The sequence below is a fragment of the Hemibagrus wyckioides genome, linkage group LG29, assembly GCF_019097595.1.
Source record: "Hemibagrus wyckioides isolate EC202008001 linkage group LG29, SWU_Hwy_1.0, whole genome shotgun sequence".
NCBI lineage: Eukaryota > Metazoa > Chordata > Actinopteri > Siluriformes > Bagridae > Hemibagrus > Hemibagrus wyckioides.
The window spans coordinates 13,031,977-13,045,955 of record NC_080738.1 but is presented as its reverse complement, the minus strand read 5'-3'; the positions used below and the strand labels follow the sequence as shown (position 1 = coordinate 13,045,955).

The following is a 13,979-nucleotide window of genomic DNA, read 5'->3' as shown; positions in this document are numbered from 1 at the left end:
GTAATCACAGGCTAGGAGAGGAGAAGATGATGGGATGAGTAAATGAGTAAACTCCAGACTGGGTTTGGCTAGGGGTCTAAATCTAATGTGGTAATTATGGTCAGAGAAAAAAATCGTGCATTCGCAAGCACGTCAAAAATCGGACACTCCCCTTTTACAGACCTACAATAAAGAATTAATACCCCCCTCTGGAGTACAGGAAAGTGATCATTTCATTTGAAAAGATCTTTTTAATGAACACCGAGTGGAGATTAATTACTGGTTGCTGTTCTGCTCTTCATCTATGAGTGATTTACACATCTAATTAATATCACGGTTACCATGCATGCTGTCACACTCCTGTCTTGGTTTAGCCTCGATGGTCGCGGGCATGATTGGCAGGAGAGTGTCTTCTGGTCTAAAGCCATGGCGAACAAGTCTGAGATGGACAGTTTGACCGGTGTGGCGTAAGAGCTCCACTGCCTGCTGATTGGTGTAGCTCTGTATGTTCACACCGTCCACCTGCAGAGAGCAGACATGAGCATGACCAACACAAAACAGAAGATCAAGACCAGAAGTGAATAGTTGTTTTCGTCAAGAAATGCCTGCATCTGCTTTTACACATGGATAATCTGAGACAGACACACTTACACACTCTCTCTCTCTCTTTCTCACACACACACACACACACTACATCAAAATCCTCTCATACACATAGACACAAACTTGCACAGATTGCTCATTACATACAACAAAACACTCTAGCTCAGAGGATAATGTTAGTAAAAAGCAGCTTAAGCTTCAAGACTCACAGCTATGATCTGATCTCCGACGTGGATGCGGCCATCCTGCTCCACGGTACTTCCTGCAGTGATGCTCTTCACAAATATCCCAGAGGCCTCTGCGACAAATTGCACACAGCACAACATGAGCAAAGAATAACACTGGGGGAAGCTGAAAGAAGAGATTAGCGCCCCCAGGGAAGCAAGCAATAAATAAGTCAACTCCAACAAGCTGAGAATAACTTGAGAACAAGTTATATGCCAAGTGCAGCAGAATGCACTTTTTAAAACTCAATTTCTTAATGCTGTATTATGCTGATCCCAATAATGACCTGGCATGAATCGAAAGCATAACAAAGATCAGAAAAATATCAAAAAAATTTGCCTGGAGAAACTCACCAGAGTTCTTGTCTCCAACATATCCTGCGATGGTGATGCCGAGACCCTGAGTGTTCTTTGTCAGACTTACATCGAATGCATCCTTCTCCGCTTCTTCAATGTCCTGCCGGAAAAAGGACAGATTGGGAATAAGGAATAATCACTCCGATAATATATACTCTAACTAACTAATACTAATAACTACTCTAATGAGTGCAGTAGTACACCGATCAGCCATAACATTATGACCACAGACAGGTGAAGTGAATAAGACTGATGATCTCCTTATCATGGCACCTGTTAGTGGGTGGGGTATATTATGCAGCAAGTTTTTGTCCTCAAAGTTGATGTGTTCGAAGCAGGAAAAATGGACAAGCGTAAGGATTTGAGCAAGGGCCAAATTGTGATGGCTAAACCACTGGATCAGAGCATCTCCAAAACTGCAGCTCTTGTGGGGTGTTCCCAGTCTGCAGTGGTCAGTATCTATCAAAAGTGGTCTAAGGAAGGAACAGTGGTGAACCAGTGACAGGGTCATGGGCGTTTGATGCACGTGGGGAGTGAAGGCTGGCCCGTGTGATCCGATCCAACAGACAAGCTACTGTTGCTCAGATTGCTGAAGAAGTTAATGATAGAAAGGTGTCAGAATACACAGTGTATGACGGGTCAGGGCTGTTTTGGCAGCATCTATTACATACACATATTACATACAGCATATATTGTATATATATATATATATACACAACACAATATTAAGCAGGTGGTCATAATGTTATGCCTGGTCAGTGTATATTAGTACACACTTGTATTAGCCTTAGTTCTAGCTTCTGTAAGTTCATAACAGGACGTTCTTTCTCAGGTAATTACACATGGTATTGGTAAATGCATTTGTATGAACTGCTGTTTTTCCACTGAGACAATTCTTCCTAAATGTTTGTTCAGGATATAAGTAATTACTGACATTATAAGGATGCTCAGAACACAGTTGATTTTATTGGGGAAACATGTAACCAAAAAATATTGGACAGTAATTATAAAAGGAACAAAACATACTGAGGCATCCTCGAGCAGGCTGATTATTTTCCAGTAACAACATGTCCCAAAGTGATGTGTACCTCTGATACCACAGCATTTTACATTTTTTGTATTTATTCAAGAACGGCACAGACATTTACAGTTATGCGTAATGTTGTGGAACAGCAATGAAACACTTTTTGCTTACAATATATCAGTTTGAAACAGTCACACTCACCAGGCTCTCTCTTTTTTTGTAGAGAAGCCAGAATTCTAGTGTCCCAAAGACACTTCTAGTGTCCCAAAGACTTTTTTTGTCACTTAAAATTAATATATTAAGGTGCCTTGCTTGCAAAGAATAACACTGAATTGCTCTATGCTAGTCTGACTAACAAGCTTGTAGTGAGATTATATTCTTAGGTTGGTTACATGTGTGTTTATACCCCAAGGGTAAAGGTAAGAGCTGTGTTCTTTGGGAAAGAATGAATAGAATAACAATTTCTTTACATGTATAACTAATGTACATGCTATATATAAGTTAGTTCCAATAAGATAATGTTTTGTGTTAGACCAATAATTTCTCCTACCATTTTAGTGTATATAATGTTTATTTTCTACAATAATTCTTGCAAATATAAATAGATGTAATACTTCCAGCAACATCTGTCTATGTCATGCTATGTTAAGGTATCCTTCAGGTTCACCTGTTGCTCAGTAACAGTTGGCAGGGCTACTGGCACAGGGGAAGCGTTGTCCACTGTTGCTCTGGTGATGAGCAGTTTGATTCGGTTGCCACACTGCCGCAGCACCTGAGCAACCTGCTCACTGCCCAAACCGTGCAGGTCAGTGTCCCCGATACGCAGGATGTGATCACCACTGCGCAAGCGACCATCCTGTAAGAGAGAGTGAATGAGAAGCATAGATGTGAATGAAACCATTAAATGCATGTACAGGAATGTCATGTATGATCTTAGATTGAGGACCGCAGGTAGCATTACCACTCCTGGTACACAACGCTTAACCTTACCTTATCAGCAATCCCACCAGGTAGAATAGTCTTGACAATGACACCAGTAGTTTTACCCCCGACGATGCCGAAACCCAAACCGGTGCCATCATTGACTAGCTCTATGGCCTCCACCTGTGTCCAGTGAGTCTGCACAGGAAAATAACAAGCAGTTAATATTATAACATCATTTACAAGCACAGTTATCTGACCCTAAAACCTAAATAACTTAAATCTAATTAAGAAAACTTGACCCAGACACACTAAAGTAATATATTCATAATATTTCCTGTTAAGAATTGTAAATATAGATGTAGAAGTGGATTAATGACTTGGATGATTAGTTGGATGAGATATATTAATACATGGTTGGATAGATAGGTGGATGAATGGATGGATGGTTGATGAAATTAATTACCTGCATAAATTTGATAGGGTAGATGATTGTGCAACCATGTAGAATTGCATGAAATCTGTCTGATTATGCATGCTTCTACATATATGTGTGTGTGTGTGTGTGTGCATGCTTTCTCACCCCACTTGAATGTGCAGACAGTGTACTAGCAGCACTGGGTGTTCTGGACACCACTGGGCTGGAAAGCTGAGGTATTGCCCCTCTGGCAACCGTAATCTGTACATGCTCAGATGCGCTTTGCAGCAGCGCAATTGCCTGCTGATGGCTGATGTTCTGGTCCAGTGGCTGTCCATTTATCGCCAGGATCTGATCTCCTTCCTTTAGCTTCCCATCACTGATAAACAATGCACACAAATAATATGCAGCATAAAAGTATATGGTCAGTTATCCTGGTCCAGACACAAATGCTTTAGAAGACCTAATCTTATTGCCAAGACCCGAGCTTGCTCTTTCGGCAGGTCATCACTTTTTTTTTTGGTGCAAGCGAGAGAAATAAGCTTGGATAAAACTGAACTCGGAACAGTCAAGCAATTTATTGCTGGATTTTATTCCAGCGATTTATTGCTCAGGTTCTACAGAGCAGTAATTTATCGCTGACCCCCTTCTGTTCACCAACACTGTGGCCAGAAAGAAGGGGCAGAAAAACATGCATGTCCCAAGCTAGATACACTGCAATAATTTATTTTCATGACCATTTAGCCTGCCGTCACCGCTACACAAAGGAGTGAGATATTAAGGAACAAAGCTGCTCTCTGCACTGAAAGCTGCGAGAGGCTGGCTCTCGTAATGTCTTTTCACAAGAAAAGGGAATATTGAGGGAAAAATTTCAGAAGTCAGCAGTTCCGGGTGCAGCAATTTAAAGCTCTCATCTCAGAGTGGCAGGCTAATATAAAAGTGTTCTGTTACGACATGCAGGTAATATATGGCCTTATTTGTGTGTGAGACAGCCATTACCAGTATGCAACGCTCCCCGTCTGGATTTCCTGTACGAAAATGCCAAGTTCTCCTTGGTTCTCATTTCGCAGTCCTACCACGCTAAAGCCCAGGCCTCCTGATACCGGCTTCACCAAGTCAACATGAGTTACGTAACGACCCTGTTTAGAAAAACACACACATACACACACACGTACAAATACATGCTTAAATAATCAAAAAACCATAAGAGGTGGTTAAGACTGTGCTTCTGATTGGAATTTCAAACACCACTAAGCTGCCACACTTGGGCCCTTGAAAGAGGTCCTTAACCCTTAACCGCATGACTGTAATGTATTCCAATTGTAAGTCGGATAAATACAAATGTCTGGCAGTCCATTTAAAACAACCCAAAAACTGATTTGGTCAAAGTCTTTTTTAAAGAATTAGTCGGTCTGCCTAATGATCTTTAAAACCATGCTGACTAAATGTTATTTGCTGTCACGCAATAGCGAAATTGAAATTGTCAGAATGTCCCTCCTCGTGAATTTATCACATCAGTTCTTATCCTTTAACGACTGAAGCTGTTTGTCACTTTAAAAATTAGGGAAAAGGTACATTGCAAATACCTGTAAATGATCATTTATTCAACGTGTGTGTGTGTGTTTTACCTGAGCCATGGTGCGAATGATGAGCTCGTGCTCCTCTGATGAGGTTTGTCCATTAATCTGAGCTGAGTCAACATATCCTCCATTATGATCTGAGTTTACACACAAAGGCTGAGAGAGAGAGAGAGAGAGAGAGAGAGAGAAACAGAGAGAAAAAAAAAACGGTGGGGAGATGCTTGGTTAAAATGAAATATTCTCCTGCTCTAAGAGAGGGTTTAATTGCCTTTTTATTTATTCATTGTCCAGGAATATAAATAGTCATGCTGTTATGAGAAAAAGCCCATTTGTTTTTTATCATTACAGGATCATTCCTCCATATGGCCACACATGCTCGTCATTAAACATTAGGACTGCATAATTAACTTCCATATCTACCAGCTTGCCCAGGTCTTGACAGAGCACAAAATATTTTGCATCCATTATCAAGACGGAATATGTTTTCGGAGAACATCTGTGCATAACTCGTAAGTAACTTTGTCAAATCGTGTAATCGTGGCCTGCTGTGGATGTTTCTGGATAACCATTTTTTAATACTGTACATTGTTCTGTGTGCTATAGATCTACAAGACAGGCAATCAACTGGCAGACATGCATATTGGAAATCAGATATAATGATGTGTTACTCGATAAAATGTAGAGCTTGAACAAGGCGGAATTGTTTGCCTACGTTCCTATTACAGTATCACTGAACATCTCCCTTTTGGCCTAAATCATTTCCACGTTTATTGTTCATGTATGTTAAATGCACTGCGGTGTCACACTTTGTGACGTCGCATTAAAAATCCTGATCAAGTACACTCCACGATGCACATTAGCATCAAGTGTGTTCATTATTCAGTTTTGCTGAGAGGAGTTTTCACAAATTGTTTCAGCCGCCATCGTCCTCCTTCCTGACCTCTCAGTGCTCTGGTCACCATGGGTTACAAAGCCAGAAGCCAGGACAGTGTGGTTATTATACAGTAAACCTTGAGACAAAAAAAGATCCTGATTAAGTTTTATTTATTTTTTGTTGCTCTGCTGCCGAAATGCTTTAAGATGACTCTGATGATGAGGCCCTCGAAACCGTCTTAAAATCTTAAAGATGATTTGGAATAGTGTTCACGTTGTTCGATGTTCAAGGCTCCATTTAACATTTATTAAAGTGATGGCTGAATCATGGTTGAATAACGCTGCTTTTGTGCTTCGTTCTGACCTCAGTGCTAAAATTATAGATGACAACTCATAAAAGTAGAAAATGAGAGGAGGGAAAAAAAAAAGGAGTAAGAGAGAGAGAGAGAGAGAGAGAGAGAGAGAGAGAGGACGAGAACACAGTGAGTCGATAATCTCTAATCTGCTGCAATGCAAGCCTCCCCCAACATACCTAACATAGTTTCACTTACAGGTTGAACTCAGACCTTCAAGACGGCACAGAAAACTTCTGAAGACATGTGTTATACACAATGCACGAGGTTCTCGACGGTTCAGAGTTTTTATTATTACAGCTATAATAATGACGGTATTATACGGTGTCTTGGTGTTACCGTCCTTTCTTGGGCACAGAAGGGATTGACTATAATTACACGTCTACTCGGTGATTTCGGATCAGATATTTCACTGGTGTAATCTCTCATGCACTCTTTACTCGCAGTAAATCATGTCATCCAGATGATGATAGCTTTCCTTTTCAAGTCTCTCGAGATGTTCTTACGGACCTTTTCTTATCGCACTTTCTTATCTGTGATGCAACAAGGTGACAAGAATTTTTTTTTTTTTTGTGAAAGTGTGATATAAAGGAATTGAAAAATTGTTTCTTGGCCACTTGTGTGTGAATGTGACTTTCCTGACAGAGCCGAGGAAAAAAAGTCTGGAGTTTATTCTAGCTGTGCAATTTGAAATGTTCGCATTCCTGAATGATTGAGCGATCTGAGGTTTTACAAAAGTCGGGACTGTGAGTCATGATGTAGTTTGCTTATTATTGTAGTGAAGAAGTACCCCGTGAACACATGACACTGTAGAGCAAAGCATGCGCCTTACCCCAAACTCGGCAGAACGATAAGTGTAATTTACGACTCGTGATAAAGTATGCTGACGATGGCAGCTGTACTGGAATTGTTTGATACAAATCGGTGATTTCCTTTGGAATATTTTGTCATGAGTCTTAACTGAAGGTCGGTAAAAGGCCAGGACATATCCAAAGTAGAAAAAAGTATGTATATAGCCTCAGATTCCAGTTTCATGGTGGATAGGAACAATAATGTGCTATTGTCCATCTGCCTCTTTTGTGTGCTGAGATGCTTTTCTGCTTAGTTGTAAAGACTGGTGAGCCTGGATAAAATGTAGTTTATTGCACCCTTCTGTCTAAACCTAAAGAGATTGCTGTCCATGAAAGTCCTTCATACAATAGGAGATCACCAGATATTTAAACCAACCCACCTGGCACCAACAACCATGCCACAATGAGATCACATTTTCCCTGATTTTAGTTTTTCTGAAGCTCTTGCTTGATTTTATGCATTGTGCTGAAAACTCCTGCTTGGATACATTATTGAATATATGAGCAGGTTTAGAGGCTGATGAGTGTGAACAAAAATATGTTTGGTTACTGGCTTGTCCACCTCCTATATATTAGATATTAGACAAGAAGCAAAGCGCAAAAATTGCCATTCAAAATAATGCAGTGCAATTGTAACATCAAAACGAAAGCCTTTATTTGTCACATATACATTACTGCACAGTGAAATTCTTTCTTTGCATATCCCATCCTTGGGGGTTGGGGTCAGAGCGCAGGGTCAGCCATGATGCAGCACCCCTGGAGAAGTTGGGGGCCTTGCTCAAGGGCCCAACGGCCCTTCCGATCAATAACCCAGAGCCTTAACTACTTGAGCTACCACCGCCCCATTATGTGATATGGATATAACACAGCCTTTCACAAATAACTGCAGCTGTGTGGTCAACTGTTGTATAAAAGAGGGAATTAAGTATAGAAATACCCTCCATCTGACCCCGGTAGACACATAAAATATGGCTCTCATGATAGTTCTATTAAAACTAGCACTGAGGCTCAGCAAAACATTCCTGGATCTGTGGATAAATGATTCAATTTCCTAACCAGATCAATCTAGAAATTTGAAGCATATTTTGTTTCTGGTGAGAATTTTCACCGTCGTCAGGAGTAATGATAATGTATAATGTTTTGTACTAACACTACATGTGGTATAAGCTGAACAGGATTGAGGGCAATGTAACGTGAGTACCTGTTCCTTTAGATGCTGTCCGGATTTCTGGAGAGCGAGGATCTGGTGGAACAGAGGGCTTTGCAGGACGGATTTGAGCAGGTTCAGTTTCTCCTCAGAGGGCACGTCGCCTCCTCTCTCCTTCAGACGAGCCTGTAGTCGTTCCACTGCCTGCAGACAGCGCTGTGTGTCTGGGATGCATCACACATAAAAATGTCAGTAACATTTTGGGTTCCCATGAAACAAACACGGTATTCATTATATCACTCAAAACTGCTAAATCTCCTAATTGAAAAAAACCCAAAATCACAGAGGTGAGCTACAGAAATATATTCAGATTCTTAAGGGCTTTTTTAATGAGTTCTCAGACTATTTTAAGACGGAATTCGGCTGCCAGAAACAACTGTAGAAAAAAAATAAATGAATTGCACTGAGTTTTGTCTTTATTTGCACTGACTGATTGAATGTGACAAATATTTGAAGCCTCCTGATACTAGAGTTTGCTCAAACATTTGGTTTTGCAAAGCTTTCACACTGCAGGTTTGTGTGTGTGTGTGGGTGTGCGTGTGCGTGGGTGTGTGTATGTGTGTGTCACGTTCTGTAGCTGCAGGAGGCTTCGTGCCGGGACTGAGTAATAGAATCTGAGCGCAGGATGCCTCCTGGGTAACACTACCTATCCCCAATAGATCCTGCCAGGTGAGCTGAAAATGAAGTGAATGATTGAGAGAGAGAGAGAGAGAGAGAGAGAGAGAGCATGGCCATTGATACAGTTGGCATAGCTTAGCCTTACCACTGTAAAATATGACTCAGCTTACCACACACACACACACACACACACACACACACACACACACACACACAGACAGGTCTCTAAGCTTGAGACAGGAAAATGAAAAACAAAAGATTAGAGAGTTGAGTGTGTGTGTGTGTGTGTGTGTGTGTGTGTTTGCCTGCCAAGCCACAGTTAGGCCCCTGAATCTTGACTTTAATATCCAGGTGTACATGAGACTTTGGATCAGTGGAGGCCATTTTTGAGCTCATAGAGCGTGACTAAACCCAAACAGTGCACTTGTATATCTGTGTGTGTGTGTGTGTGTGTGTCGGATCATCACAGCTGTTTAACAGCACTCTCAATGCCTCTTCACAAAGCACTGACAGGAAATCCAACAGCAACTCACGACTCTTGCTACAGCCGCGGTAAACATGAGAAGGCTTAGAAGAACACTGAAATCCTCCTGTGTGCTGCTTTTCTGTTTACGTTTGTTTAGAGATACAGGGCAAATCTGCTATAAGAAAGCTGACTGATTTTTATCTTGGATTTCTGTGTTGATGGATTATTTTACCGTGTTATGTTTCGTCTGTATGCTAACACATTTCACGTGGACTTGATGGACGAAAAATCGAAACGGTCTGGTGATGTGTTTTTGGTTCGATTTCTACAAAGGTATAAGAGGCGAAATGAATTAGCTGATGGTGAACAATCATATTTTAGTGGCACTGGCATTAACGAAGCTCGGTGCATCAGCGTAACATCGATAGACAATCAATTTCAAAGTCGTTCTAATACCACAGTAGTTCATTTACATCAGTTAAACAGCATGATTATACAGTGGTTCGATAATGAGCTCTGGTCACTGTCATGTATCTAGCATGCTGGTAGATGGCATGGCTACAGATGTGTATCAAAGGCAGGGTGCGTGTGCATGACGCACTGTGATGATGGATCCACCAAAAACCCTAACTAGGTTTTCTTTGCGCCATCAAAGGATGTAGTGTCAAGTAAGGAAATCTGTGCTATAATGTAACTTATAAACCCTCATCAACATTCTGTTCCTTGAGAAGCAGTCAGAGTAAGTTAATCATCACACCTGGCTGAATTGACGTCATTCCTGCTTGTTAACCTGGAAGCAACGATGGAACCCGCTAGTGAAGGTGTCCTTATTCTCAAATGACAGAGATCACTATATAAATATGACCCATTTCTCTGTATAATTATTAAACATGGATTTCTCACCAGATTGGCGTGTGTACTGTAAACGCAATACCAATACGTACCAATTGTTTCAATCATCTTTTCTTTTCAGTCTTCACTCTGTTGATTTTCTCACCTGAAAAAACAAAACAGTCCTTTTAATAAAACCTTACTATGTAAGAATATTTTCTTTTAGCATCCTAGTATTTTATAGTGGTTCCACAATATCCGTGAATGTCTGCAACGTTAGTGGTTACGTGACTTTTACAAAGACTGCTATTTAAAAGTAATACAGACATTATATATATATATATAACAGAAATAAATACACCCCCCCTCCTGCTCACAGCTCTATTTTTCCAGGGGGAGGTTGACATTTGATGGCATAAAAGCAAACCATAATACTAAGCCATGCAGGGAACTGCTGCTGCCCTCTGAATGTGCGGTTTTACACCCCTATTGAGGAATCTCACTTATCCTGGGGCCTGATAATGTCTGTTATCATATCAGCTCCTAGGAGAAGCGCCAGGGCTGGAGGAGTCAGAGCTGATAATCCACACTCTCCTAAGGAGCCTTTTATTGTAGGGTAGATGCCTTTGTGTTGGACTAAAGCTGGTATTTATGTACTATCATCTTCCTCTGGCCAGCTGGAACCTGCAATGACTAAATTTGCCACATAAGGCATGAATTTCAGTCTAGGGTTTTTTTTTCCGAGAGCATGTGTCAACATCCAAATTTCCACATTCAACTGCAGTTCGCTTCTTAAATATGAACCACTCAGCTTCGTGCTCTTCATATTTATTGACCCCAAACCAGATAATCGGTGGTGACCGGCTTTAAATACTATTTCTATTTCATTGCAGCTCTAGCAACATTCGGACAAGAAACAGATATTACTCTATTGCAAGATGGGCAATTATTAAGAAATATGTGTAACTTTCCCCAGGTAGTACACAATCTGGCCAAAAAAAAAAAAATATCTTTTAACAGCTTATGCATTCCACACTTTCAACATCTTTGCAATACTTCTTAGATGTATCTGGTGGGCTGTAGCGTTTTGAAACGGTGACAAATAAACTGGAATAATCAGAAGCAGATTGTTGGTGTCAGAAGTGCAATTAGCAATGAAATAAAATAGCTTCATGTCACACAGTAAAACAAACGTGTTATCTGTATTTTCACAGCCATGATATTACTGAAAAGTATATTCAGTCCATTTAGTAGATATAGAACAGCATAGTAGAAACTATATATATAAGTAAATTGTAGGGGATGATGTAAATTAGGCTATAGTACTACTCTTATACTATAAACTACCATTGCTAGTTATATAACATACATAATGTAGTGCAGAAACTTACTATATATATATATATTGCTATGGAACTCTATACTGTACTATATGTACTCATTATACTAATATTCTATACTATATAACTAACCTATCGCAACCAGATATAGCATTTTACTAGCATGGTAATATTGCTATATGTATATAGGTATAGTTACACTATGCATGCTATCTAAACCTGCAGTGCATCAGACTGCCCCTTAGTTCCAGTGACAGGGTCTTTTAATGCTTCAGCATACCAAGACATTTTGGACAATTTCATGCTCCCAACTTTGAAAAGGCAGACATCACAGTTTTGGCCTGGCTCACAGTCTCTGCTCTAAGTTCCTCCACACCAGACTCACTCATCCATGTCTTTATGGACCTTGCTTTGTGCACTGGTGTACAGTCATGTTGGAACAGGAAGGGGGTCATCCCCAAACTGTTCCCACAAAGTTTGGGAGCATGAAATTGTCTTGGTATGAAGCTGAAGCATTAAGAGTTCCTTTCATTAGAACTAAGGGGCCGAGTCCAACCCCTGATCTGGAGGGGTGTCCAAAAACTTTTGGTACACTAGCCTGTGTAGCATTATAATATTATACTATAGTAAGTTACATGGTATGCTGCCATTACTACTAAAACACACTACTTATAGTGATCAGATTTACAGTGGATTGTTTGGTTACTCTGAATTAGATTTATTAAGCATTAAGTATACTATATTACTAATGTAGTGCTGTATAGTATTATTATTATTATTATTATTATGATTTCTATAAGTGAGTTATATAGTAGTGCACTGCTAGTGACCTGAAAACGAAAGCTTGTATTAGACTGGTTTATTGTTTCCATGTTAATTACGTTTTTTCGATGTAAACAATAATCAAACATCAGCATGACCAGTATCTCCTCTGGTCAGCTTAATAAAGCTATCGGCTTTAAAGGCCATTGAGAGGCAGCGCAATCCGCTTTTCAGCTGTTCGGACCGATGAAGCAACAGGTCATGGGCTTTTAAAGTGACATTTAACAACAAAAACAAATGTGTGTAGAAACACTCGAGCATACGAAGTTAGGGAAACACGTTCAAACCCCGAGTAATGGGATGGAGAAATGGAAAAGACGCTTGTTTTTTTCTTATCTAATCCGATATGTTCCGTTAGAGAGTTAGCGTTAGCCGCGGCTATCCATATCTCGCGACATTGTAACACACACCAAAAACCGGGGCTTTGTAGCAAAAGTGACCAAACAAACTCACTCATGGCCGCCGGAAAACAGCTCTCGAAGTAAGTTGACGCCAGAAGCGACAACGCAAAAGCACTTACCCGAGAGTTAAGCCGTTATAACGCGTTACATCAGTACGGGACGGTCGGGGACGCGGCTCTTACGGTTAACGGGACCGTTTTAAAGATGGGCGATGTGAGATGGTCAGTAACAGCGCGAGCTCAGACAGCGCCGCCCCATTTCACGCTGAAGCCCCGCGCGCTGGCTGCCATAGCAACAGGCCCGCGTGCCCACCAGAAAAAACTCCTAGAAATGGACAATAACAATAACTTAAAAAGACCCTTTAACCCACAGTTAAACTATTAATGATAAGTACAATTCGATATTTTTAAGTATATAATCATTACTTTATATATATTTGAAACAAAAAAATTAAAAAAATGATATATATATATATATACATATAATTTTTTTTTATTTTTTTGTTTCAAATATATATAACGTAATGATTATATACTTTATATATATAATCATTATATACTGATTATACATTATATACTGATATACTATATAATGATTATATACTTATATATTTTATATTTTTATTTATAATATATATATATATATATATATATATATATATATATATATATACATATACATATATATATATATATATTGTTTCATTTGCATTATTATTGCATTTTTTATATAAATAAATAAATATAAATTCATAAACATTTAGTCTATTTAGTCTGTTTCTTTGATTTAAAAAAATATATGTTTTAAAATGTTCAGTTATCCCACTATATCCTAATGCAAATAAATATATTGTTTTTTTGTTTGTTTTATTTGTTTTTCCATTTTAATTATTTTTTTTATGAGAATTCAGTCTCATATTTCATCACTTTGTGTCGAAAGAAATGTCAGTGATCAGTGATAACAAAAACATATGGTAGACATTTCTATTTTAATTTCTTTTTTTTTATTGTTATAATAATCTATTTTGCTGGTATTTATTAAAAATGCTGTAGATTTATTTTATTTAGTTTAGTTTTGTTTTGTTTTATTTTATTATTTTTGAATTTAATTT

The 13,979-nt window shown here is 39.2% G+C and overlaps 1 protein-coding gene across 7 annotated transcripts in view; it reads right to left on the bottom strand.

Annotated features, from left to right (window-relative positions):
* Window positions 1-13,123, bottom strand: part of LOC131349266 (multiple PDZ domain protein) — a 38,331-nt gene extending 25,208 nt beyond the window's left edge. For 4 of the 7 annotated variants that reach the window (XM_058384812.1, XM_058384814.1, XM_058384816.1 and 1 more), the window contains exons 1-11: window positions 12,988-13,122; window positions 10,419-10,471; window positions 8,385-8,554; window positions 5,155-5,262; window positions 4,526-4,665; window positions 3,692-3,905; window positions 3,178-3,306; window positions 2,855-3,043; window positions 1,161-1,263; window positions 792-880; window positions 321-501 (exon numbers count right to left, since the gene is read on the bottom strand). In XM_058384812.1, the coding sequence (XP_058240795.1) occupies window positions 321-501; window positions 792-880; window positions 1,161-1,263; window positions 2,855-3,043; window positions 3,178-3,306; window positions 3,692-3,905; window positions 4,526-4,665; window positions 5,155-5,262; window positions 8,385-8,554; window positions 10,419-10,434 (1,339 nt within the window). In that variant the 5' untranslated portion in view covers window positions 10,435-10,471; window positions 12,988-13,122. Of the gene's footprint in view, window positions 1-320; window positions 502-791; window positions 881-1,160; window positions 1,264-2,854; window positions 3,044-3,177; window positions 3,307-3,691; window positions 3,906-4,525; window positions 4,666-5,154; window positions 5,263-8,384; window positions 8,555-10,418; window positions 10,472-12,987 lie in introns of all 7 variants that reach the window. The other 3 variants (XM_058384809.1, XM_058384810.1, XM_058384811.1) reach the window with 1 other exon arrangement.
* Window positions 13,124-13,979: the final 856 nt, after the last annotated feature.